The following is a 23,207-nucleotide window of genomic DNA, read 5'->3' on the forward strand; positions in this document are numbered from 1 at the left end:
AAAAAAAAAAAAAAAAAAAAAAAAGATTCTCTCTCCCTTTCCCCTCCCCCATACCCTCTCCTTCTCTAAAATAAAATAAAATAAAATAAAATAAAATAAAATAAAATAAAATAAATGGGTAAAAGATGTGAATAGATCCCTCAATGAAAAGGATTATACAATGGTATAAAAGCATATGAAAAGATGCCCAACATACGTGGCATTAAGGAATTGCAAATGTGACAATGAGATACTACAGCATTCCTTACTAAAATGGCAAAAATCAAAAACACCAACAACACTAAATTCTGGCAAAGATGTGGAAATCCAAGAACACTCATTCATTGATGGTGAAACTACAAAACGGTACAGCCACTCTGAAAGACAGATTGTCAGTTTCTTACAAAACTAAACATACTCTTACCAGACACCAGCAATCCCACTCTGGTATTTACCCAAATGAGCTGAAAACTTCTGCCGACATGAAAACCTGTGAGTGGATGTTTACAGCAACTACATTCATAAATGCCATAAAGGTGGAAGCAGCCAAGATTTCCTTCAGTAGGTGAATGGATAAACAAACTGTGGTACATCCAGAAAATGGAATATTATTCAACTCTAAGAAGAAATAAACAATCACGCCATGAAATGACATGTAGGAACCTTAAATGTATTATTACTAATGGAAGAAAACAATTTGAAAAGGCTACACACTATATGATTTAATTTGGGAAAATTTAATTCGCAAAAATCCCAGGAAATTTGGGAAAAGGCAAAACTATGGTCAATAAAGAGGTAAGGGGTTTTCAGGGGTTAGCAGGAGGGAGGATTTTTAGGGCAGTGAAACTATTCTGCATGATATTATAATGGTGAATACAAGTCATTATACATCCGTCAAAACCCCAGAGACTGTACAACACTGAGGATGAGCCCCAAAGTAAACCATGGACCTTGGGCGATGATGATGTTCAATGTAGCTTTAACAGTTTAAAAAAATGTACCATACTCTGATGTGGGATATGGTAGTCGGAGAACTGTGCATCTGTGGGAGCACAAAGTATATGCAAACTTTCTCCTTGATGTTGCTGTGAATCTAAAACTGCTCTAAAAATAAAGTCTATTTTTAAAATGGTTAAAAAAAAAAAAGGGGTGCCTGGTGGCTCAGTGGGTTGAGCCTCTGCCTTCAGCTCAGGTCATGATCTCAGGGTCCTGGGATCAAGCCCTGCACTGGGCTCCCCTCAGGAGGGAGCCTGCTTCCTCCTCTCTTCCTGCCTCTCCATCTACTTGTGATCTCTCTCTGTTAAATAAATAAATAAAATCTTAAAAAAAAAAAAATGGGTTAAAAAAAAAAAGTCTGTAAGTGTACCTTTAAATAGTCTTTAGAACTGTGAAACAATGTTAACTGCGGCATTTTCTCTCCTCACCAACAACTATGATATGCTTTTCCTTCCATGAACTTTGTCTCATTACCGACCTACACGTATAATCAATCATTACAGTAGTTATTGAAGAAGCTGAGGATCTTTAATATGATTAAAAGTAATTGTTTCTACTACAAAGTTTTTCCCACAGATATAAAATTAAGTGACTATACTATTATATTACAAATATAATCTATACATGTAAAAGAGAACAATAAAAATGCACTTCACTGTACAAATGAAAGATATTCCTTATTTTTCAATAAATTTCCTATGTAGCATGATAAAATTAAAATGTAACATGATTTAATAGTTTTCAGTAAATTTAGGCAAGATGTCTGTTTTCTTCCTTTTGGTAACGTCAGATGCATTTAACATCTATACCTCTTAGCACTTAATTACTTTATTCTCCTAACTTTATAGAGATCCATCTCCTTAAATACTTAAGGCCTTGTATTTTCTTTATATTTCACAGTACACCAAGTATAAAGTGCCACATATTATATGACCAGAAAAATTAGCCGTATTTTAGTGGACTGACTGAAAATAGGGTTGAAAGTTTTTTTGTGTTTTTTTTTTTTAAATTAAACTTTCACGTGACAAGAAAATTTAATGAGCCAAAGCAATTCAGCCTGCTTATGGCACTTACTTATATGAAAGGTGGCCACACATCCAAAATACTTTTTATGAACTATTTTTGAATACTGGCTTATAGCTGATATTTTAATTCTCAGTATGAAACACAAATTACAAGTTACATTTAAAAAAAATCTCAACATCTGCTGAAATATTTGTTTTTACAAACAGATTTTGGAAGCAAACAAAAAGGAAATGGAATTCAGGTAGGGGGGGACAACAACAGAAAGAATGAAAAGATAACGATTACAGTTTAAGGTAAAAACCATTCTGCCCAAGATACTAGATTGTAACAAATAACAAGATACAAAGGAAGAAAATGAGCCTTTAGAGTCTCTACATTTTGTCTCTACTTCAGAGTTTGCAGTTAAGAAATTTTTGGTTGGCATATAGAGATTTCCTTCTAGACATCAGTTTTCTAAGACATCTAAAAGTGGGTATTAGTCAGTCTCCTAATTGGTATACTGTTAATTAGTAATGTTGCAATACAGCTACATTTCAGCTCATGTATTTCACGTGAAGCAGATAACATAACATAAAATTAGGCTAGAGAATACCTCAGTAGGGAGTCGGCTTGTCCTTCTCCCCTCCCTCTGGCTCTTGCTCTTTCTCTCTCAAATAAATAAATAAAATCTTTAGGGCGGAAAAAAAAAAGCTTCTTTTGTTAACTTGTACCTAATACCATTACCAAAGACATAATATAATATAATGACCTAAAAAGTATCACTCAGAAAAGAACCAGGAAAAAAAGAAATCATAACAGAGATTAAAGCCACAATAAGGAAATTCAAAGGATCAAAACAACAACAACAAAAAATTAGTATGAATAAAGACATCGGGTATGGTCAAAAGAAAGTATAATAAAAAAGCACACAACTGGAAAGAAAAAATATTTGTTTAAAAATAAAACAACATCAGAGAAATTTCTGCCTGTGTTCTTTTCTGGGATTTTTTTTGGTTTCACATCTCACATTTTAAATCCTTAATCCATTTTGAGTTTATTCTTGTGTATAGTCTAAGAAAGTGGTCTAGTTTCATTCTTTTGCATGTAGCCTTTGCTGACACTGGTCATAGCAATATTCTTCTAGACATGTCTTCTGAGGCAAGAGAAATAAAAGCAAAATGAAACTCTTGTGACTACATTGAAATAAAATCTTCTGCACAGCAAAGGAAACAAGTGACAAAACTAAAAAACAACCTAGGGAATGGGAAAAGATATTTGCAAATGACATACCCAATCGAGGGGAATTATCTAAAAAATATAAAGAACTTACACAGCTCAATACCCAAAAAAACAAATAACCCAATTAAAAAATAGAAGAAGATATGAACAGACATTTCTCCAAAAAACACTTTCAGACGGCCGACAGACACAGCTCAATACCCCAAAAAACAAATAACCCAATTAAAAAATAGAAGAAGATATGAACAGACATTTCTCCAAAAAACACTTTCAGACGGCCGACAGACACATGAAAACACTCATCATCACAGGAATGCAAATCAAAACCACAATAAGATAATCATGTCACACCTATCAGAATGGCTAAAATAAAAAAATGCAAGAAACAACAAGCACTGGAGAAGATGTGGGAAAAAAAGAACCCTTGTGCACTCTTGGTGGGAATGCAAACTGGTGCAGCCACCGTGGAACAGTATGGAGAGTCCTCAAAAAACTAAAAATAGAACTACCCTACAATCCAGTAATCACAGTACTGGGGTATTTACCCAAAGAATACAAAAACACTAATTCAAAGGGATATATGTACCCTTATATTTACTGCAGCATTAGTTACAAAATATGGAAGCACTCCAAGTGTCTATAGATTGCAGAATAAAGGAGATGTGTTATATATAAATAGAATATTATTCAACCATAAAAAAGAATGAAATCTTGCCATTTGCACCAACATGGATGTATCTAGAGAGTATACTGCTAAACAAAATAAGCCAGTCAGGCAAAGACAAATACCATATGCTTTCACTCATGTGTGGAATTTAAGAAACAAAACAAATGAATAAAGAAAAAAAGAGAAATCAAAAACACAGTTTCTCAACTTAGAGAACAGTAGGTTACCAGAGGGGAGGTGGAGTGGGGGATGGGTGAAATAGGTGAAGGGGATTAAGAGTACACTTACCTTGATGCACTCTGAGTAATATATGGGACTCTGAATCACTATATTGTACACCTGAAACTAATACAACATGTTAACTGCACTGGAATTAAAATTTAAAAAAAAAGTATAGCCACACCAAATGAAAAAAATTAAAATTAAAAAAAAAAAACAACAAACAATACTGAAAAGTCACAAACTTTACACACACACACACACACACACACACACACACACACAAACACACGTTAAGTAATCAAACTCATGTCATATTCTGGTTAAGTTACTGAATGTCAAGTCACTTGTTGGTGAAAAGAAAAATATACTCAGTCTGATGCTGGAAAAACTGAAAGCCAGAATGCCTTGAAATAACCTTTGCAATGTTCTAGGGAAAAGGAATGGGGTCTTAGACTGTTACACCTAGCCAAGCCATACTTCAAGTACAAAGCAACAAACATTTTCAAACAAAAAAATACTAAGGAGGGGCGCCTGGGTGGCTCAGTGGGTTAAAGCCTCTGCCTTCGGCTCGGGTCATGGTCTCAGGGTCCTGGGATGGAGCCCCACGTCGGGCTCTTTGCTCGGCGGGGAGCCTGCTTCCCCCTCTCTCTCTCTGCCTGCCTCTCTGCCTACTTGTGATCTCTGTCAAATAAATAAATAAAATCTTTAAAAAAAAATACTAAGGAAATATAGCACCCACAAGCCCTTCTTGGAAGAAAAACAAAACAAAATAAAACTACTTGCTGAAAAAAACCTAGTCATCTAAGTAAAATATAAATTGAGAAAGACTGGGATTTTTTTCAGTTTTGTTCAATGCTGCATATTCAGTCAGCTTCTAAAATGCCACATGGCACTGAGTGGTGCTAAAAAATTCTCTAAATTAATCCATAAACCATGAAACAGATTACAACAACAAAAGGAAGCAAGAACCACGGTAAAGAACAACTGATAATCAATGAATCCTTTCAATTCAGAACTATGACTAAAATACTGGAAATTAAGATCACAGAATAGAATACAACTATTAATTTTAACAAAATTAAAAAACAGCAAATTGAGATTTCTGACAAGATGTTGACACAGGATCTACCTCCCTTAGAATTAAACCAGTGGTGGGGCACCTGGGTGGCTCAGTTGGTTAAGCGTGTGCCTTCAGCCCAGGTCATGATCCTGGGGTCTTGGATAGAGTCTTGCATCTGGCTCCTTGCTCAGTGGAGAGCCTACTTCACCCTCGGCCTGCTGCTCCCTCTGCTTGTGTGTGCTCGCTCTCTCTCTCTCTCTCTCTCTCTTTCTCTCTGGCAAATAAATAAGATCTTTTAAAAAATTAAAAATTTAAAAAAGATAAAAAGCAGTTTTGGGTGCCTGGGTGACTCAGTTGGTTAAGCATCTAACTCTGAATGTGAGGGATGTCTTGAGCTCAGGTCATGAATTCAAGTCCCACATTGGGATCCCTACTGGACATGGAAGCCTACTTAAAAAATAAAACGAAACAAAATAAAATAATATAAAATAAAATAAAAAGAGCAGTTTCAGTTCAGCTTATGCTTCTCATCTTCATTCCTGGGACACCTAATACCTGCCACCTCATAAGAGGGATTAAAATCAGAACATCACAGAAGCACTGGTTTGCATAAGAGTCTCAAAAACATTGGTAGGGACTGACTAACCTCTGGCATTGGCTTCCTAACCATTCTTAAAACCTCCAAGGTTGGGGAACCTGGGTGGCTCAGCTGGTTGAGCATCTGACTCATGGTTTTAGCTCAGGCCCTGATCTCAAGGGTTGTGGGATCGAGCCCTGCGTTGGGCTCCTCACTCAGAGAGGAGTCTGCTTGAAAGATTCTCTCCCTCTGCCCCTTCCCCAACTCATGCCTTCTCTCTAAATAAATCTTAAAACAAAACAAAACAAAACAAACAAAAAAACCCCCCAAAACAAAACAAAACAAAATACAAACCAACCCCGCCCCCCTCAGGTTGGTAGATTTCCATCTAGATAAAGTATCTTCTTCCAGTGCTCTTTTCTGTAGGGGACTCTGTGTAAAGCTGAATCTGAAGAGTTCTTTCCCTCCCCCCCATTTTATTTTATTTCTTTTCAGTGTTCCAAAATTCGTTGTTTATGCACCACACGCAGTGCTCCATGCAATACATGCCCTCCTTAATACCCACCACCAACCTCACTCATCCCCCCAACCTCCTCCCCTCCAAAACCCTCAGTGTTTCTCAGAGTTCACAGTCTCTCATGGTTTGTCTCCCCCTCTGATATCCCCTTTAAGGATACAAGGAGTGATATGATTATGACATTTTTTAATGCCTGAGGCCCTCAAACAAATTGTAATCAGTAAGACGGTATAAAATAGTGCAAATATACAAACAATAACAAAGAATAAAATCCAAGTAAACTGGCAAGTCAAGAGATACTATCAGACTAGATTAAAAAGCAAAATCCAGCCATATACTATTTATAAAACATATACTTAAAAGCATTAAGGACTGGGACGCCTGGGTGGCTCAGTTGGTTAAGCGGCTGCCTTCGCCTGAGGTCATGATCCCAGCGTCCTGGGATCGAGTCCCGCATGGGGCTCCTTGCTCAGCAGGGAGCCTGCTTGTCTCTCTGCCTCTGCCTGCCACTCTGTCTGCCTGTGCTCTCTCTCCCTCTCTCTCTCTGACTAATAAATAGATAAAACCTTTAAAAAAAAATTAAAAAAAAAAAGCATTAAGGACATAGGAAGGTTGAAAGTAAATGTAGAGAGCTAGACCTACTGAGAAAACACTAGCTGTAAGAAAGGTATAGCTATGTTAAAGTAAGACGAAGTAGACTTAAAATTGGAAGTCTCACTGAGAACAGAGAAGATCAATATATACTGAAAAATTCACCAAGAAGGTAAAATAATTCTAAATATGTATGAACCTAATGGTAGTCTCAAAATACATAAAATAGCATGTATTAAACTAATAAAATGTAGAAAGAAATTGACAAACCTGCTTCTAGGTAAGATGAAGTAACTGATGGAAGACTAAATAACCCACTGACATCAACCAGAAAAACAGGATAAAATACAACAAAAGACACTGGAAAGCTCCTGAAGGAAAAAGGACTTGAGTTGCCAAGACTCTAGAGGGGTGAGAACCTGACAGATGTGAAATGGTCTTCTGCAGCTGTTTTATCCCTTGTAGCCCTTTACAGGTTCTGGGTATAGGGAGATGAAGAATCTAGCCTTTGTTCAGACAACGGGTTGCTGCTAATAAAGAGCTCTTGTCCTGGGAGCTGAAAACTGAAAACTCCAGGGGTCAATAAACTAGTGAGAAGGGAGGAGCAGAAACTAAGGTGGTCACTCTGAGGCTGAATGAGGTAGGGTTAAAAAGAAAAGAAAAGCAGAAAGCCTCAAGTAGTGTTTTCTGTATTCTTCCTACGCTAAGAAAACAAGAAATTTGAGAGATGTTCCAAGGACTGGGCCCCAAGAACACAGTGAGATCAGTGTTGAAAGCTTTGAAAGGCTACTCCTGAAAGTAGCCTCCTTAAAGGGCAACCAAAATCTTCACCAAAACTACAACCTAGCATCCCTTCTCAGGTCAATCCCTAGTTGGCCTAAGCTATTCAATAGGAATGATCATTTCAATGGTAACAGGAAAGAGTAAACCATTTCTGCGGGAAAGTACCATAACATGGAATATGTATAGTATCTTTAACATACAATGTCTGGTAAAAACCATAAGACATGTCAAAAGAATGACCATATAATCAAAAACAGAAAGAAAAAAGGGATCAGATATGAACCTACAGGTAATCCAATAGAGCAGTTAGCAGACAAAAACTTTATGATTAGTATTTTCCAAAAAATAGTGGAAAGAATATGTGAAAGATGGACAATTTCACCAGAGAATTGAAATCTAAAAAATAAAAATTAAAAAGAAATTTTATATTTGAAAATATACTACCGGGGCACCTGGGTGGCTCAGTGGGTTAAAGCCTCTGCCTTCGGCTCGGGTCATGATCCCAGGGTCCTGGGATCGAGCCCCGCATCGGGCTCTCTGCTCGGCGGGGAGCCTGCTTCCCCCTCTCTCTCTGCCTGCCTCTATGCCTACTTGTGATCTCTCTCTCTCTCTCTCTGTCAAATAAATAAATAAATAAATAATCTTAAAAAAATAAAAAGAAGGAAAATATATTACCAGAAATTAGTAAGTTAGAAGGTGTTTTATCAGCTAATTTTTAAAAACCAAGAAAAGGATTACTAGAACACAGAAAACAGTACTAGAAAACAGGTCACTCACTATAAAACATTCAAATGGAAGGACAGACAGAAAAGAATAAAATTACAGAAGAAAAAAGCATAAGAAATAATATGAGACATACTCAAAAGCACTAAGTCACATGTAATTGGAATCCCAGAGAAGAACAGCATGAACATAAGCAATATTTGAAAACATCATAATCAAAAAATTTACTACGAATGAAAATGTAAAAATCTTACAAGTAATGGGGGGGTGGCACACACACATATACACACACATTATCTTCAAAAACAGGAAAAGAAATATTGAAAGCTGATTCCTCCAAAGAAATGATTAAAGTGATGAAAATCAAAAAGGCAAACAAGTGTTGGCAAAGGAACCTTCATATAATGCTGATGGAAACCAAAATGAAACAGACAACTTTGACAGTTTGGCAGTTCCTCAAAATGTTAAACTTTAGAGTTATCACATGACCCAGCAATTCCACACCTAGGTATATCCAAGAAAAATGAAAATACATGTTTACACAAAAGTGTGCACATGAATGCACATAGCCAGCAAATGGAAAAAACCAAATGTTCATCCACAGATAAACAAAGTGTAGTATATTCATACAATGAAATATTATTCAGTCACAATGAAGAATGAAGTACTAGCACATCCTACAAAATTGATGAACCAAAAAAAATACTATGTTAAGCAAAAAAAGACAGTCACAGAAGATCACACAGTATATGATGTGACTTTTATGAAATATCCAGAATAAGCAAATTTATAGAAACAGAGAACAGGCTAGTGGTTTCCTATGGCTAGATGTATATGGGGGGAGGGGAATGGAGAGTGACTGCTAAAAAGTATGGGGTTTCTTTTAGGGGTAATAAAAATGTTCTGGAAGGGGGCACCTGGGTGACTCAGTTGGTTAAGCATCTGACTCTTGATTTCAGCTCAGGTCATGATCTCAGAATGTGGGACTGAGACACTCCACGTGGAGTCTGCTTCAGATTTTTTCTTCCTCCCCGCCCCCCCTCTCCTCCCTTCTCTCTCTCTCAAATAAATAAATAAGTTCCTTAAAAAACTGTTCTAGAAGAAAATCGTGGTGATGGTTGCACAACTCTGAATATACCAAAAACAAAACAAAACAAAACAACCCCACTAAACAGTACGTTTTCATTTCAAATGGGTAAATTGTAGGACATGTGAATTTTAATCTCAGTAAAGCAGTTTTTAAAACTCGGATGAAAACATTCAGATAAAAATAATCGAAGACTTACACTGAAGGAAATAACAAAGGAAGTTCTTCAGGAAGAAACTAATCCCGTATAGAAACATAAAGGAAGAACAAGCAGTGAAAAGTATCCGTGTATATTTATGGGTGTGTGTGTGTGTATACATGAATACTGACTGCATAAAACTTTGAGTTTTAATTAATTTATCACATTAAAATGAATAGTAACAAAAATCCAATAAGCAGGAAGCATAAATAGAGCCAAGTATGCTGTATGGTTCTAAAATCAGGGAAGAGGTAAAAGAAGTAATGTGTCTTATACCAGTTATTTTGTAACAGGTAAGAATATATGCTATAATTTCCAGGGCAAGCCACTAAAAGAAAGGCAAAACAATACACAACGAAGAAATTACTAGAAGAGAAAAAAATAATTTTAAAAATGTAAATCAATAAGATAGCCAATGAGGGGAAAAAAAGGTTCATTTTTTTTCTCATATAAAACATACATAGTATATATATGTTTTATATATATAAAACATATGCAGGTATATATATGTTTTATATATATCTGCAATTAAATTTAAGATATTTTAAGATACTCTTTTTTTTAAAGATTTATTTGTGAGAGAGAAAGAGCAGGAGTGGGGAGGGAGAGGCACGCAGGGACAGCAGAGAGAGAGAATCATCCTTTAGCAGACTCCCTGCTAAGCAGGAAGCCCCATGGATATGGAACTCAATCCCAGGGCCCTGCGATCATGACCTGAGCCAAAAGCAAGAGTCAGCCACTTAACTGACTGAGCCACCCACCCCAGCTGCCTCAAGAAGACCATGATTATCTAATGGGATAAAGAGTTAAAGTCTTAGAAGAGATCTGCCCTAAATATAAGAATAATGAAAGGCTGAAGAGGATACAAGAAGATATAACAAGAAAACATTAAGCAAAAGAAAGTGGTGGCTAGGTTATGGACACTGGGGAGGATATGTGCTATGGTGAGTGCTGTGAAATGTGTAAGCCTGATGATTCACAGACCTGTACCCCTGGGGCAAATAATATATTGTATGTTAATAAAAGAATAAAAGGACATTTCTTAATGCTAAAGGTGCCAATCCATCAAGAAGATAATAGGAGCTTAAATCGAAATACAACTCATAACCTAACTCCAAAATGAATAAGTAAAACCTGAAACTAAAAGAGAAATACACATGTCCACAATCTTAGGCAAAAACTGTAACATAGCCAAAGATTATCTATCAGTAGTTGACAGAATAAGCAGCCAAATAATCAGAAAGGTACAGACCTTTGTAAGCCTGAAAAACACAATTAAGATATCTAATTTTCTCTTCCCTGCCCCCGCTCCTCACATATGCATACCACAGTAACCAAAAGTAACAATATGGTCTTTCAAGGGCAAATAAAACACTTATCAAAACTGACCAAAAGCCACGGTCTAAAAGCAAACCTCAACACATTTAGAACAACCTCAATCATTTGGAGCACATTCTCTGAACATACTGGAATCAAGCTAAAAATTATTTTAAAAAAAGATAGCTTAAAAAGAGATTCTGCAATATATTTCCAAATAATTCATGTATTAAAAAAGAAATCCCAGTATAAATTTGAAAATATTTTCGCCAGAATAATAATGAAGGTAAGAAATCATTATTGTAATTTGTGAGACACATACAATTCAATCAGTACTTACACGGGAAAACATATTTCTATAAAATTTGTTAGGAAAAAGAGGAAGGCTGAAAAGTCAATGACTAATGTAAAAAAAACACTGTCCAATAGGAGAAGAAAAGACCTAAATAAATGACATTTAAAATAATTGTATGATAAAAGTACTTTAGTGAGCTAAAATGTTCATTCTTAGAAAGGGTTAATAATTATAGTGACTAACATAACACAATAAAAAAAGAAGAAAAGAAAGGGTTAATAAAACTTACATAATCTCAGTGATCAAGGAAAAAAAAAGACACGAAGTAACAATATAAGTAATGGAAGACAAAATATAAAAGAGAATATGAGCAATATGAAGAAAAGAAGAGCATATGAACATTGAACTTCAATAATTTTAACAAATAAAATAGACAATTTCTTGAAAAACCCAACTTACCCAACTGACAGAAAAAGTAGAAAAATATGAATCATTCTATCTCTAATACAGAAATTAAATATTTACTTTAAAAAACTCTCACACAGTAAACGCCAAGCGCAAAGAGATTTACTGGTAAACTTTTCCAAGTATTCAAAGAAGAAATATACTACTATTACACAAACTTCTCCAGAGAACAAGAAACAACACTTCCCAACTTGTTTTATAAGGCCAGCATAACTTGTCATAACCTAAGAATGACATTACAAGAAAAAAAAATTACAGACTAATCTCACACACACAAACATACTTGCAAAAATAAAAAATGGAGTAAGAACAAATCAAATCAAGTGATATATATAAAGGTGTATTTCAAGAAATACATTTTTAAAGCATCCAAATGTTTTAACATTTGAAAATCAACCAACATAGGATACTACATTAAAGAAAAAAGGGGAGAAATATACCATAGAATCATCTACATAAACTCAGAAAAAGCTTTTGATAAAATTCAATACTGATTCAGGATAAAAACAGTGGCATTAGAAATAGCAGAAAACTTTTCTATTCTGATAAGAAGGATCTTTTAGAAAAACTCTCAGTAAATACCATAATTAATGATCAAATATTGAATGTTTTTCCCTAAAGTTGAGAATGAGACAAAGGATGCCCACTACCTTCACTTTTATTCTTTATTCTGGAGGTCCTAGCTAGTGCAATGAAACAAGATAATGTAATAAAGGATTTCAAAAAGAGTAAATCACTGTTCACAGACAACACAACTGTTTACATGGGAAATCCAAAATAATGTACATTTAAACTATTAGAAATAAGTAAGTTTTGAAAGTGAATTTTGCAAGATTGCTAGACACAAAGTCAACATTAAAAAAATAAACTATGCTTTTATATACTTAGCAACAAGCATACAGAAAAATGAAATCTGGGGAAAAACATAATGACACTAAAAAAAATCCAATACCTAAAAATAAACAAAATAAGAAATGTTAAGATCTGTACATTGAAAACCATCAAACATTATGGAAAGAATTAACGAAAACCAAATGTAAGGTAACCATATCTATTTATGGACTACAAGACTTAATACTGTAAAGATTTCAGTTCTCCCTAAATCAATCCATACATCTGAATTCCAGTAAGTTCATTTTGTTTGCTTTCTTAGTGAATATTGACACTTGGTTTCATTTGGAAAGAAAAATGACAAGAACAACCACTCAGTCATGCAGAATATCATGGTAGAGAATTTCTACTACCAAATATTAAACTACAGTAATTAAAATAGTACAGAACTGAGCAAGGATATAAAATACATAAATGGAACAAAACAGAGTTCAGAAACAGCCTCACATGTGTATGATTCCTTGATTCACAGCAAAGGCAACCCTGTCATGCAATGGAGAAAGGATGGTTCTTAAAAAAAATTGTACTGGGTGAACTGAGTATTTATCAGGAAAACAAATCTTAACCCCAGCACCTCAAACCATACACAAAACTAAATTCAAAACGGATAACAGATCTAAAACATGAAAGGTAAAAAACAGAAGAAAACATAAAAACAATCTTTACGGACTTATGATAGGTAAATATTTCTTCAACACAACACAAAGAGCATTAGCCATAAAGGAAAAAAAGAAGAGAAACTGGACAACATTTAAAAAAAAAAAAAGGACTGAAAAAGTGAAAAGGCAAGCCATGAAATGAGGGAAGTTATTTGAAATGCACATAATGAACAAAACACTCAGAATATATTATATACAGAATGTATGCTAATAATTACTAAGGAAAAAGCAGTCAGGGAGACTGCCTAAGAAAAGGTAATCAGGTACGACTTTAACAGGTAAGTCATAAAATAAGTCATATCTAAAGGGCCAAGAAAAATATGAAAAGGTGATCAACTTCATCAAACATCACAGAAACTTAAAATTAAAATGTTACTTTTGCTCACCCATCAGAACAGCTAAAATGAAAGGGATAAAAACTAGTAATGGTGAATATTTAGAGCAGCTGAGCAGCTGGAACTTTCACACACTGTTAGCAGAGCATAATTATAAATCAGTACAACCACTTTAGAAAACTATTGCTATTAAAGCTATCACAGGCATACTCTCTGACTTAGCAACTGTACCCCTCGGTATACACCCAAGCATTCATAGGTACCAAAGACACACATAGGAGTATTCAAAATAGCACTCTTTATAATAGTCTCAAAGTAGAAAACAACCCAAAATTCTATTTACAGTAGAAAAAATAAGTATACGCATTGTGTTCTATCCACCCAATGGAATATATCAATGAAAACGTATATGAATATGTAGATGTATAAAATACATCTACATATATACCCACATGCAACACTAACATTAATTTCACAAACATAATGTTGCCCAAAGGAACACACGCAGTTCACATAAATTCAAAAACAGGGGTAATTAATCTATGTGTTAGAAAGTTCAGTTAATGACTTTTCCTTCCCTGGGGCAGGGAGATAATGCCTGGGAGACAAGACAGAGAGTTTCTGGGGTGGTGCACTGGGATACGCTGGTTACGTGGCCATGTACTTTTTGCAATAACTCTCTTAGCCACCCTTAGGATTTGTGTGCTTTTCTTTATGTTATACTTTAATACAAAATTTACTTTTTAAATAGAAACACATTACGCCAAGAAGGACCAACACAAGGTTTCACCAGAAGCTCCCAAATGGAAGTCAGTGAAAGCTTCCCAGTAGAAGCGAAGTGAGGTGAAGCAGCTCTTAAGTGCATGGTAGTGTCAACCCCAAGAGTTTTAACTCACTGTTCTAATGACTTGAAGTGTGATTTTATCTTCGTAGCTCCAAAAATCCAATCATTAAAAACTCTTCACTATTACCTCCTTCAGTACTGCTCGCTCAACAACCCCAGAGGTTGGTAGTTCCTTCCATAAACCCTCCCATCACCTAAGCGTAGCCTCTATCTGCCACATAGTTAAATTTCTTCTGTAGGCTATATATTTTTAATGAGTCTCCAGTGCTTAACAGTCTCTCTCTGATACAGTAAATATTCAAATTTGGGTGAATAAATGACACATATTCTCTTCAGCACAGAAACCTTTTCCCCCCATTTTAATGCAAGAATAATGAAACTTTTAACTCAAAATCCACAAATTCAAAATGACAAATTATGTCTGAGCCTAATCAAACCTGAAAACCAAACTGTCCAACTACCTCCACAGTATGTTTTCTGCATTCTTTGCCAAAATCACCTGAGAAGAAATTCAGACACCCTTACCCTTGCCCCATCTGGCAGCTTAGTAAGAAAATGACTTAGGTAAACTCAACATATTAACAGGCTAATTCTAGTTGCTGAGTATAGTGGCAAGCTCCATCTTTTAATAATACTGTTTCCTTAACTTAAAAAGCTCCATTACACAGTCACTTAGCTCCTACATATTCCTAGCTCCTTTTTCTCTCTAAACATGGGGGGTCTTTTCCACTGGTAGATCCAGTGTATCTATGCTGAATTTAAACATGACTCTCTATGGGGTAATGAGAGTTCAGGGAATGTTACGTGCTTTGCCAGTTCTCCTCTTTTATGTTATTCCCCGAATAAATCCTATTTTACATTTATATTGCATGTGTTCATGAAGCAGGTCCCCCCATGTTCTTTCTATATGACATAGTCCTCAGATTTATGAAGGGACATTTACTTGCAACCTTGCTTCGAATCATGATGGAATAGTTATTTTATTACTCTCCCCTGTTTTATCAACCTTCATAAAGAATCATACTGTGTAAGCCTTACATTTTAGCTGAAGAATTTTCACAAGATGAAACAGGAGTTCTCTTCATTTAGGTCCAGTGACAACTCTAATCACTTCCACTAACTTCTCTATCAGCTACTCAGCTGAGTTCTGTCTCCAATTATATCCATATTACCAGATGAATTACTACTCAGACTCTGCAGATTTTATCTTTAGTGCTGTTCTGTTCCTGGTAAGCTTCCAGAAACCAAATTTTCTGGAAACTTCTCCTGAGAGGCAAACTTTCCAGAGCAGAATCTCCCCCTCCTGCATATGCTGTGACTACTAGATTATTTACAATATTCTATGGAACTATTTTTCCCTCTTTCCTTTAAACCAAGAGCATGGCAAACTTCTTCTTAAAAGGCCAGGGAGTAAAGATTTTAGGCCTATGGGCAACTACTCAATTATGCTGTTACAATGTGAAATCAGGCACAGACAATATGTAAACAGATGCACATGGCAGTTTTCTAACAATGATTTGTTTGTAAAAACAGCCAGCCTGCCCATGAACCACAGTTTGCCAATCCCTGCTCTAAACTCTTACAACTTCTGGTCTTCATATATCAGTATTATAATTATCTTGAATTTGTAAGGGTTTATTGACATTGGTGCTAAAAATTAAGTTCAATATATTTTATCAATTAAAACTGAGATCAATATAATAACTGTTCTGGGAATATTTGTGATAATATGAGTTATAAAAAAACTCTCATTATTTGTTCGTTAACCAGAAAATTTAAGTGACTAAAGCACATTCACTGATAACCATAGTTAACTTAGGTATTCCCTAATTATGAAAATAGAGATGATAATTTACAATAATAATTAACCTATTAAAAACTAACAAACATAATCAAATGAACAAAAGACTAAGTATATTACAATAAATCTACACAATGGACAGTAATGGTGGGACTACAGTGATCTTCTCTTCTTTTCCCCTATGTTTTCTATAATCAACGTCTATGATTTCTGTAATAAGAAAAAGTTTCTTTAAAGCACATGATGACAAGCTAAAAGTGTTTAAATTTTTTATTTAGTTTGAAAACAAAAATAGACTTGGAATTAAATTTTAAGAAAAATTCAACCATTCTATCCTATGCTCCTCTTTAAAAAAAAATATTTACATCAAAAATAAGTTAAAATTTTCATTTACCTGTCGGTTCCTTTCATCCATTATGCGTGTGATTTGAATTTTCTTCCGCCCCATTTTCAGTCACCTTTCCTTCCTTATATTCCAAATACTTAATTCAAAATGTATTTTCTTCAATACCCTAATGCATCGTACACAGCTTCTATTATTTCAGCTTCTAGTCCAAGGGCTACAGCTGAAATTTTCTATAAGATCTAAAAGAAAACACAAATTAGAAAATTTAAGTTCTATAAGTTTGTAAATCATGAAAATGTTATACAAATTTCAAACTTACCTCTATGCCGCACATAGGCACATATTAGTTGAAATTCCTGGTTACATAAAATTGGTAGTTAAGTTGAAGCTTTGTTAACTTTACCCCTAAAAATCTCTTGAATCTTTTTGTGCCTCTAGTTCTGGCTGAAAGAGTGCAATTATAAGCTTTGAGTTTTTCTCAATGCATATAGTAAAAGCAACAAGAGCCAATACTTATTGGGATTTTTCTATGTGCCAAGAATTTTCCCATGTACCTGATATATCTTAACTCATTCAATCCAAACTGCAATCTTTTTGTTTATAATTATCATCACCATTTTATAATGGCAGAGAGATCCTAAATAATATGTCCAAGGTAACACACACAGTAAAGGGCAGGGCTTGGAATATGAACTCAGGGACTCTGGCTCCAGAATTTCTCTGCTTTAATATTACAGAATATCCTTGGAAAGTTTCTGATGTCCTCCATGTCAAAGGATGAACTAATAATCTGGGTAGCCCCAATCTGCCCTTACAAACGATTCTTGCAAACTGCCCTAGCTACCACCAAAATTACTGTCAATCCATATGATTTCATAATAATGTCCACTTATTAAATGAAATACTGTTTCTTTTAGCCATTTAATAAAATCCTCCTAATTAATCAAGATTCAGTTCCCCCTGATAGAGTAAACCACAGCACCTTATACTCTGTGGCTATTTGTATAATAAATTCTAAGTCCGTATTCCTGAGACCGTGAATCCTTCAAGAACGGGATTTTTTTTTATTCCATTTATCTCTGTAATTCAATGAATGGCAATGATATAATCTGTCATGTTCTGAATGACAGTTCTGTCAAAGACCTAGTGTTTTCAAAACTTACATAATAAAATATTTACAAGGGAAAAAAGGCAAATACTAAAATACTCACAATAATAAATTCTCAGGGGAATTTTATTCAAGTATTTTTAATATTGTGCATATACAGCCATAAAACTTTAAAAGTACTGTGCAAATCCATGTTTGATTAAATCTGGCTTTTGTTCAAAAGCAGTGAATTTTTCAATTCTTAACACTACCATCATTATTATAAGCATGGCATGTCTTACATATCTTCCCTCGTATTCTTTCATTTCTTCATTCATACAAACATTAACTGAACATCTATTAACAATTGATAACCTATTAACTGATCACCAACTTGCAAAAAAAATTGTACTTCCAAACACTGAAGTAGGCACATAGGATAAAATATTAAAAAAAAAAAAAAGGCATGATTTCTGATCTCACTGAGTTCATAGTTTAGAGGGGAAAACAGACATTAATCAAACTACCATATAAATGAGTCTGTAGAAATTAAAATTAGCATGTTAGTTTATCTGACCTAAATTCCTAAGTTAGGTAAGGCTTCCTTTGGAATGTGCCTCAAACCTGAGTATGAAGGTGTACATTCTAAGCAGAGAGAATACCATGTGCACGGAAGAAGGAAACATTAGAAAAACTGAAGGATGGCTAGTCAACTGGTGGGAACCAAACAAACAACTGTGCTGTGGAATGTTTTTGTTTTCTCATGAGACTGCAATATAAACCAATAAAAGTCAGTTTATTCAAATCACGTTCCCTAACAGATCACACTGCATTCAATTCCCATTATAAAAATTGGAACTGTAGTAGCCAAGATAAATATTCATGCATTTCAATTCTAATGCCTCTAATGCCTATAAGCTGTATCTACTGTACTCTCTTTTAGAATCTGGAAAATTCTGGGGGCGCCTGAGTGGCTCAGTGGGTTAAAGCCTCTACCTTCAGCTCAGGTCATGATCCCAGGGTCCTGGGATCAAGCCCCACATCGTGCTCTCTGCTCAGTGGGGAGCCTGCTTCCTCCTCTCTCTCTGCCTGCCTCTCTGCCTACTTGTGATCTCTGAGTGTCAAATAAATAAATAAAATCTTAAAAAAAAAATTTAGAATCTGAAAAATTCTGAATTCTATTAGACCATATCTAAGCATTTTGCTTTTGACAATAGTTAAATAGGTTACCTTCAACCTTCTCTCTTAAGATTTATTTCAGAGGGAGGGTGAGAGAACATAAGCAAGCGTAAGTGGTGGGGGGTGAGGGGACAGAGGTAGAAAATCTTCAAGCAGACTCTGAACTGAGCGCAAAGCCTAACAGAGTGCTCAATCCCACAACCAATGAGATCACAACCGGAGCCAAAAATAAGTCAGATGCTTAACTGACTAAGTCACCGAGGAGCCCCAAACCAACCTTCTAATAATGAGAAAACAACAAGAAAAGTAATCTGTTCAAAACCATTGGAGAACTTTCAAGACAGAATTGAGAGGCTGAGATCTGGAAGAAACGGGTGAGATCACACTTCAGATTAATTCTCCCCCTAGTCATAAGTAGATTTTTAAAATATTGCCTGAGCCCCATGTCAGGTTCCCTGCTCAGCAGGGAGTCCGTTTCTCCCTCTTCCTCTCCATGTACCCACTCGTGCTCTCTCTCTCACTGTTTCTCAAATAAATAAGATTTTGTGTGTGTGTGTGTGTGTGTGTTTATTTATTTTTAGACCCAAAAAACATTGGCTGAGAGGCTGAGAAGCTAAACAGACCTTTCAACAGATCTATGGGTAGGACATGGAAATAGATGCAGGGTCTGCCAAGGACTAGCCCAGCCCCAGTAAACCCACCAGGTAGGGAGGGAATCCAAAAGACTATACCCTAGGTATAAAGCTAAACTAGAAACAGACCAGGCCAACAAGGAGGAAAGTATAGCTTCATATCATCTCAATCCCTGATTAGGTTAAGGAACCTGGGCTACCCAGTGTCATTAGCCTAGCTGCAGGCCAATAAAAACTTCTGTAAAGATTTTAGCAGAAGTAAACCTTACCAGCAAAAGTTAACATCATCTAGAAATTTAAATGATCTTATCATTATTATACAAAATGCCTAAAAATAAAAAATAACCAGTCAAGACCTGACTGAAAACTAAGATTTTAAAATGGCAAGAAATCAGACCTATAGTAGATCCAAGTAATGGTGCTATCAGAAAAGAACTTTAAAATAAGTTAATGTGTTCAAAGAATTGATAAACAAAGACTATTAGCAGACAATGCTAAAAGTATGGAAAATAAATAACTGAAAAATACAATTCTGAAAACAGAAAATTTAAAAAAAAAAATCAATGATGGGTTTCATAACAGGTTAGAATACAGCTGAAGAATCAATGATCCAGAAACTAAGAAAGAGGAAAATACTTATACTGATGCCCAAGAAGACATAAATTGGGAAATACAGAAAAGAGTGTGAAAAAATTATGACACATGGATCCAAAATACATGTAACTGCAGTCCTTGAAAGAAAAGAGAGAAATGTTTAAAATACTTGAAAACTTTTTTTTTTTTAAGATATTTTATTTATTTATTTGTCAGAAAGAGAGAGAGAGAAAGCACACAAGCAGGCAGAGAGGCAGGCAGAGGCGGAGAGAGAGACAGGCTCCCTGCTGAGCAAGGAGCCCGATACGGGACTCGATCCCAGGACCCTAGGATCATGACCTGAGCCAAAGGCAACGGCTTAACCCACTGAGCCACCCAGGCGTCCCAGTTGAAAACTTTTTAAAAACTTACCAGCGACATCATGCCACAGAACCAAGATCTACAAACTCCCAAGCAAAACAAATACAAAGAAAACCACAACCTAAAGCATATCAAAGTAAAAGGGTGGATGGAGGGAAAGAGAGAGACACACACAAAGAGACACAGCCACAGATAGAGATCTTAAAAGTAGTAAAAAAGGAAAGATTTACAGTTGACTTTTTCACAGAAGTAATGGAAGTCAGAAGACAATGAAATGATATGCCAAGAGTGGGAGAAATGCCAAACTAGAATAGCATATCTGGAAGATAATACTCTTGAAGCAGGGGAGGGGGGAGGCAAAACACAGACATCTGTAGTCAAATAGAAACAAAGAATTTAACACCAAAAACACTGAAGGGACTTCTTCAAGTAGAAAGAATAAAGGATACCAGACACAGCTTCGATATTGCACCAAAAAGTATGTATATAAACAAACAAATAAGAATAAGGAACAGGGTAAATATGTAACTCTAAGTGAATACTGACTAAAGAAGATAATAACACACTGTAGAATTTAAAATATTAATAATGCACAACAACAGTACAGTACCGTAGTAAATAAAGTTAAAGTGTTCTAAAACACTTTCATTTAATGGGAAATAGAAAAAGTACTTTTTTACTTTTTGGACTTGAGTCAAAGACGCATGTAAGAATAGTAAAAGTACAGAAAGCTAACAAGCTAATGGAAGGGGAAAATGAATTAACACCTGAATTGTATTAAAAAAAGATCTGATGACTACAGAAGTACATCTTAAATATGAGATAGAAAGAATGAAAGTAAAAGCATGGAGAACATACTGTATAGAACACAAATAAAAAAAAAAGATCTGTAGCTATACTTTATCACAATACATTTTTTTATTTTTTTGAAGATTTTATTTATTTATTTGACAGAGAGAGACACAGTGAGAGAGGAACACAAGCAGGGAGAGTGGGAGAGGGAGAAGCATGCTTCCCATGAAGCAGCGAGCCCGATGTAGGACTCAATCCCAGGACACAGTAAAAGCTCAATTCACTGGAAAGAGCTAGCAATTCTAAATCTGAATATACCTAATAACACTTAAAGTCAGGAATCTGTTCCTTAAAATCAGATATCCTGTACAAAATCCTAACTAGGACCTTATTTTCCATTTTTTTAAATAGGAAAAATTATATTACATATAAACTCATAATCCCCAATCATTTCTCTTTTAATACTTAACTGAAATACAGAAAATGTTCATTTATAATAGAAAATTATCATGGTTAGGATGTAAAATACTATATGACTTCAAACGCAATAGTTTTCTCACTGGCTTTATTTCCTTCTCCATGATTTAACACTTTCTATGTTAAACACTTTTTGTGCTTTCTACAAAACTAAGCAAAATTAAGGGCCAAATACAAAAGCAATTAGAAACTTACGCAAGACAAACACATATGGCAGATAACAGCTCAAAGGCTTATAATATGGAAACCTCTTTCTTACTGCCAGCAGCAACAGAGACGCACATTCCCTCTGTTGACAGAACATGACTCAAAAATGTCTACATGTGATTCTAATGTTCTACAAATTGATTTGAAATTTAATTTGTGACTTTTCCCACACATCAGTTTGTTAAAATATTGTACTTAACTGTGCAGATGGGAAAACACTTTTGTTTTCAAAATTTATTTGAGAGAGAGAGCAGGGTGGGGAGAAGGCAGAGGCAGAGAGAATCTCAACCAGACCCTGCTGAGCACAGAGCCTGATGTGGGGCTCAATCTCACCACCCTGAGATCACGACCTGATTTTCTCAAGAGTCAGACATGTAATGACTGAGCCACCCAGGCACCCCAAAAACATACTTTTTCCAAACAAACTTCAGTCAGTACCAAGGGAACCAGTAAGTGAAGACGACAAATCTAGCAAGTTGATTTTAACAAAGCTTTCTCAGAAACTAATGGTACAAGCACACCAAAACAAGGAATAGATCAGAAGAAACAAAAAGATTTGAACTTTACAATTACCAGCCTGACATACAGAACAAGAGCATATACCCAACAAGAGCAGAAGATACATTCCTTGTAAGTGAATAAAAACATCTGCCAAAAGTGACCACATGCTGGATCATAAACTGCTAACAAATTTCAAAGGACAGACCTGTTTCTCTGACCTCCAATGAATTAAGCTATGAATTAACAACAATATGATTAGAAATGCTTATATAGTGAAATTAAGAAATAAACTTCTAATCAGCTCATGGGTCAAAGAAGAAATCACAGCCACAATCAGAAAAGAATTGAACACTATTAAATTCACATAACATAAAAAGTTATGGGATGCAGGTAACACCATGCTTAAGAGGGAAATTTATAGCTTTAAAACACATATATGGAGGAAAGACCAAAAACCAATGTTCTAAGCAACCATCTGAAAGGGTTATAAAAAGAACAAATTAAACCCAAGACACTACAGATGAAATAAAAGAGCATAACATAATGAAATAGAAAATATACAACAGAGATCAACAAAACTAAAAGTTAGTTCTTTGGAGGGAATAATAAAACTGGCAAGTTCCTGGAAAAAATAAGAGAGGGCCTGAAAATAAAACACATATCTGGCCCCAAAGGTTTTATTTTATTTTTTTTTTAAGATTTTTATTTATTTATTTGACAGAGAGATCACAAGCAGGCAGAGAGGCAGGCAGAGAGAGAGAGGAGGAAGCAGGCTCCCTG

General features: G+C 35.2%; 1 protein-coding gene across 1 annotated transcript in view; it reads right to left on the minus strand.

Annotated features, from left to right (window-relative positions):
• LOC111152562 (myocyte enhancer factor 2A) overlaps positions 1-23,207 on the minus strand; it is a 156,144-nt gene that overhangs the window by 74,405 nt on the left and 58,532 nt on the right. The window contains exon 3 of the mRNA XM_022511039.1: positions 16,647-16,837. Within this exon, the coding sequence (XP_022366747.1) occupies positions 16,647-16,700 (54 nt within the window). The 5' untranslated portion in view covers positions 16,701-16,837. The remainder of the gene's footprint in view (positions 1-16,646; positions 16,838-23,207) is intronic.

The sequence above is a fragment of the Enhydra lutris genome, unplaced genomic scaffold (genome assembly GCF_002288905.1).
Source record: "Enhydra lutris kenyoni isolate GAN:26980312 unplaced genomic scaffold, ASM228890v2 scaffoldscaffold29, whole genome shotgun sequence".
In the NCBI taxonomy this organism is placed as follows: Eukaryota; Metazoa; Chordata; class Mammalia; order Carnivora; family Mustelidae; genus Enhydra; species Enhydra lutris.